We start from the raw sequence: 6,006 nt of genomic DNA, 5'->3' as shown, positions 1-6,006 counted from the left end.
ATAAGGCCCAAAATTATAAGTGATGTGGAACTGACAAATGACTTGGGCTTATAAAGTCTAGAATGAGTCATAATGAAGAAGTAGTGGTGGTACACGAATTCGAACATAATCTCTTTCAATAAATTTATGTTTCCTAATATGAGCATTTACATTAAGGCTCCCTTTGTTTCCCTGTAAAATATTTTTGGTAAATTATTTCCAGTGTTTGGGAGACTCTAAGGTTATGAAATTATTTTCCATGTAAACCACTTTACCCCCAAATGACTGAAAATAATTTACCAAAAAAGTTTTCGTAAGTCATTTTCCACGTGCTTTCTTGGATCATTTAACCATTCATATTTTTTATTGAACCCCTATCCCTCTAACAACTAACATTTTCAATCCTCCCAATCTAAAAATCTAATCTTTAGTCTTTTCTCTCTATCTGTATATATAGAATGAGAAGAGAAAGAAAGAGGGACACAAATTTGGGTTGGTCAAGCAACAGATTTGGGTGGAGAGCATGTTCTGGTATAGAGAGAGAGAGTGGAGAGAGAAAGTTACGAGAAGGAGAGGGATTGATGGTTTAGCGTAGACAAATAAAGTGACGAGGAGAGAGGGGGGGGATGATTTTTTTTTGGGGGGGAGTGGGGAGGGTGATATATTCCTTGTTAGTGAGGAACACTAAAGAAATAGAGATATGCCATGGTGGTGAGGAACACTAAAGAAAGGGAGAGTTAATTGTGCGAAAAAACTAATTTAAAAAATATTTTACGAACTATTGCCAACACCAAAAAATAAAAAATAAAAAAATATTTTACATAAAAATATTTTGTTTAGAAAATACTTTACTCCAAACAAAAGGAGCTTAAGTTCATAATTTTTATTACTCAAAACAATATGTCATGAAATTCATGAAAGCTGGAGAAAGGAATCAACAAATTTAAAATAATAAAAATATGAAGGCATATGTATAAAGTCAATGCACCAGCTTGTAGACAACAACTTCACAAAGCCATTGCCATTACAAAATTTTGTTTATATAAGAGAAAAATTAGACGTTGAAATTTTCTGCATTAAGGGGTAGTGTTGAGAGTAGTGTAAAATTTACGTTGATGCAGGTTTGCCTCTTTTCAAACCAACAATTGGAAGAGAGTTTATGTTTTTCAGTAGTCCTCTTCTGTAAGACTGTAACAGGTTGTCATTCCCGTAAATGAATCCAGCAACATTGCTTCCTAAAACAACCTAACAACATATGCATTTGCATGTACACACTATGAACCCTAGCTAAAGAGAGATCAACGTTTCTAATATTTTGCTTTGACATTGAACTTTGAAGGCAATAAGGAACTTAATCATTGTAAGCAGAACTTTATATATTACTAGCAAAAACTCAAGGAGACATGGAATTTAATCATTGTAAGCTGATCTTTATTACTAGCAAAATCTCTAAGGAGATTATATATATTACTTCATATTACAAAAAACAGCCTAGCATACATTATTCAGTAGTACTGTCATTAGAACTACAGTAGGCTAGGCTAGCTCTATATGATGGTTGAGAACGTACCTAATGTCACTGTATGTGACTAGTAAAACACAGTTATTTATTTTGTGAGTTACAGTTCTAAAAAAGAAACTCTTTTTTTGTTTTAGAGTAATTAGCAGAGTAGCATCAAAACCAAATAACTCCCGCCCGCTTAAGCCATGGGACTAAGGTCCCGTCGAGGTGAAGACTAGTGATCTCATTAGCTCCTCCAGCCAATTCACCACCGATGAACACTACCGGCACCGTATTGTAACCAAAATTCGACAGAGCCAGCTCGATTTCTCGACCTCTGGGCATTTGATCGAGCTCGTGAATGGCCGGGTCAGCGCCGAAGTTCCTAAAGAGGGTTATGAGGGTGTGGGACATGGGGCAAGAGCTTCTAGTGAAGATCACTAGTGGCCTTTCAGACACCATTCTCTTTACTCTCTCCATTAATTGCAGTGACGTGAAGAAAAATTAAGCTATATGGGTAAGTATATGTCAACTTCAAATGCCAAACAATGACACAGATCGAGCAATGTGAGTTGTGATGGTTGAGAGAACACTATGGTTTGGCTATGACGAAAATTGAGCCCCATGGGGGTATTTATAGGATGGTTTATAATGGTGGTGGATTCTACAATTTTTTCGCTAGAAAAGAAAAGTCGCCCAATTGAGGGAGAAGAGAATATTTTCCTTTTTTTTTTTTTTTTTTTTTTTTTTTTTTTTTGTGGTTTGGTCTATGTCCTTGATTGCTTGCTGACAGAGATGATCAATTCCTAGAGATAGGCAATAAAAGTTGCAAGATAACGAATCTGTGCACAATAGGGACGTGACTACTGGTACGGCTTCGTATTACATGGATATATATATATCTACTGGTACGGCTTCGTATTTTATATATATATATATATATATATAGGGCGGAGTCAGAATTTTAATTAAGAAGGGATACAATTTAATAAAAAAATAATTCAACTAACATTGATGTACACACAAAAAGAAGAATTTAAATAAATATATATATATATTGAGATATATTTGAAAGAAAAAAATTAAAGTATGATTCAAAAAAAATTTTTTTTTTTTTTTAAAAAGAAATTTAAGGAATTTAAAGAACAAAAGAAAGAAAAAGTTAAGATAATTTTAGAAATTAAAATTTTAGGCCTTAATTGGCTCCGCCTTTGTTAATATATATATATATATATATAATTTAATTTTTTTTATAGGGGAAGGGAATTATGAGGTGACTTCAACCGAGCTCCCATACAACTATGAAGTGTACCTTTATTTATTTCTATATATTATAAATTAATTTGCCAATTAGGCCTAGCCGACGAATCACATAATAATACGTTCGACTCACACAATCGATCGGCAGACAGTGAATCAACCTAGTATAGGACTTTGTAGAAAGTGAATATATACGAGGATATGTACCTGCATATGGTGTTGACATGTTGTGTGAGATGATTTGTTAAGATTTTATCAATCAAGTTTAATTAAGGTTAACCAAGATACATGGTTCCGTGGGTTCAAGTATGAAAGATTGAGAATTCAAGTATTTTTAGAGTGCGGGTTCTTTGGAAGGACCAACAATAAATAAATAAATAATGCTTATTATCATGGAAGGCAATGGGGGCAGGTTGGGACAAGTTTCTCATTCTCCATTTTCATCCCCGTTTAAACTTGGCACCTTCAAAATAGTCCCATAACCTATTATTTTTTTACTCCTACTCCCAATAACCGCTCCCGTCCCATCCCCGCTTGCCCCGCCCCTACTCCATCCCGCTTTAGAAGATAGGAATGAGTAAGGTTTATTTAGAAGTGTATATATATATATATATATATAAATATAATATGTTAAATCGGTGTTCATCTCGTGTCCGAACCATGTCTACTCCGTGTCTAATAAAAAATAATTTCTAGACACTTCACAGAAGTGTCAGATATGTGTCCGAGCTTCGGACACGCATATCCATGTCCGACACCAATACAGAATTCCTGAGAGCAGTGTCCGGTGGTTTTTACACAATAGAAAGATAAACTATACAAAGAGTCAAAATGGCAACTAAGAGTGCTAAGAGATATGATGTCCATATAGTTTGTGAGAGAGATTTGGTGACACGTGTGAACACTTCTTAATAATATAGAGGCTTTTTAAAAATGGTGAATATATACTTATGCAAAAAAATAATAATAATAACATTTACACAAATTGTGACGAATTGTGATAAGGGCAGCCGACAAGAAATAAGGTTATTTTTGTTTATTATGTCAAAGTGGTCCAATTAATTTTTGCCCCGCCACTAAAAACTTTCAGCTCTCTCTAGATGTGTTGAGGATAATCTGGTGTGTTGGGGAAACAAGTTGAATTTATCCATTTGGGACCTTTCTTTTTTCGACAGTGATAACACATGCTTTTGCTATTCGTGACCACAAAATGCTGCCTTTGGCTGCTGAGAGAACGAGAAAATATCCAAAGAAAACTGTCACCCAGACAAAACCTTTTCTGTTTTTTTCTTTGTTTTTTTTTTTTAGTATTTATCTTGTGATTTTTTTTAATTTAAGATGCAATTTTAAATTTATATGGCGATAGCTAGATAGACATTAATGTTATATATTTTAATGTATATTACACTTTATTTTTTTATACATTTGTGTTTCATATTTTAGCAAACTAATTGACTTGTCAATTGAAAAAAAAAAAAAAAAATTACACTAAGTTTCTCTCTCTATCTTTAATTTGTTTTTCTCTACTGATATTTTTTCATTATATATACAAGTGTAATCATTTATGTATATATTATCTTCTAGCCTCGCTATATTTTTCAACTACTCTATATCTTTGTTGAGTATATATTTAATTAAAATTTAACGGTAATCAGAAAATACCAAATCAGAATATAATTATAAAAAGTTTTACCTGAACGATGTAAATTATGATTCTTATTCACCGGAAAGAGTGAGTTCACTCATTCATGGTAAAATTTGAATTATGAAAATTAGGATTCTTATTCACCGGAAAGAGTGAGTTCACTCATTCATGGTAAAATTACAGCTTCTACTTTTAATTATTTGAAGATTTAATATAAAGTTCTCCCAAACCAAGACTGGCAAAATTGAAATAAAGTTATTATATTATATTATATTAGGGTTTTCTCTCTTTCTTATATTTAATTAAATCTTTCCTATATTAAAAAGATTACTTTTAAAACACAAATAATACAAATAAGCCGCTATCTAATTCAAGATAAAATCACAAATCAAAATTCATGAAATATAGCATTTTTTATTTTTTAGGATCATATTTATATATTTATCTATATTTATATTTATATTTATATACTCCACATATATCAATCTCAAAGAATTACAGGCTCAAGTGGAGAATAACTTGGTCTGGGTGTCATCATGTCTAATTCAAGATCAAATAACAAATCAAAAATCATGAAATATAGCATTTTTTATTTTTTAAAATCATATTTATATATTTATCTATATTTATATTTATATATATTAATCTCAAAGAATTACACGCTCAAGTGAATAATAACTTAGTCTTGGTGGCATCATGTTTAAGATCAGAATCCTCTAAATTGCAAACAATTAAGGGAAAGGTGTGTGCGTGAGAAAAATATATATATTTATATCTATATCAAAAATTCATTTTCTGTTTTATTCTCATACTTCAAAAATGTTATAAACTTATAGTAGTCATAGGATTGAAAAATAGAGTTCTATTTTTCCGAATACACAAACAAAGTCTGGGAAAATCCAGATATCACATGACGTCTTCAAAACGTCCCATCAATTCCAAAGGTATTTCACCTTCACAAGCTTATCGTCATCGATCCGAATCTTTGAAATGCTCACTTGCTCAGTAAAACATTAATAAAATAAAATAAAAAATACACGTATATATATATATATATGTACACATACATAATACATATATTTATATATAGGCCATTAACTTAAAAGCATGTAAAAGTACCGTACTTATCAACATATATTGGAATCTTGGCTTGTTATCCGTTTCACCGTGGCGTACATATATGCCAAAAAAATAACAATAATAATAACGATGATAATAATAATAATAATAATAATAATAATAATGATGCATGCACACCAATAGATATTAACATATATATTGCATCTTCTTCTTGCATTCAAACCTCACCTCACTCGCATAATAAAAAGCAAAACACAATCTGACAATATTTTAAAGTCATAACAACAATTAAAATAAAAGTATGACGAATATCTTTAATTTGTAGTATACATGTTAATCACGCTCGTCACCCTCATAATCAAAATTAAAACACATCCACACGTGAAGAAATTTTAAACTTTTGAAGACTATTAAACTTATATATATATATCGGATATATATATGTATATATCCATTATAATGGGACCCTAGCTGTAACTGTAGGTAACATGTGGTGCATAAATCATTTTAGTATATTAACTAATGTATATATACTTTAGTA

The 6,006-nt window shown here is 31.3% G+C and overlaps 1 protein-coding gene across 1 annotated transcript; it reads right to left on the bottom strand.

Annotated features, from left to right (window-relative positions):
- Positions 1–1,388: 1,388 nt before the first annotated feature.
- On the bottom strand, positions 1,389–2,111 carry LOC132294805 (monothiol glutaredoxin-S2-like). The gene has a single exon (XM_059792809.1). It carries the CDS (start codon positions 1,958–1,960, stop codon positions 1,655–1,657), a length of 306 nt encoding a protein of 101 aa, XP_059648792.1. The 5' UTR covers positions 1,961–2,111; the 3' UTR covers positions 1,389–1,654.
- Between the last annotated feature and the right edge of the window lie 3,895 nt (positions 2,112–6,006).

This window comes from Cornus florida, unplaced genomic scaffold (assembly GCF_030987335.1).
Source record: "Cornus florida cultivar Cherokee Brave unplaced genomic scaffold, ASM3098733v1 CherokeeBrave_3.0.0_Hap2_Chr01, whole genome shotgun sequence".
In the NCBI taxonomy this organism is placed as follows: Eukaryota; Viridiplantae; Streptophyta; class Magnoliopsida; order Cornales; family Cornaceae; genus Cornus; species Cornus florida.
This window is presented reverse-complemented; position numbering and strand designations above follow the sequence as displayed.

Excerpts from the sequence above, each read along its gene's own strand:
- LOC132294805 (XM_059792809.1), bottom strand. The coding sequence starts at position 1,960 with ATGGAGAGAGTAAAGAGAATGGTGTCTGAAAGGCCACTAGTGATCTTC.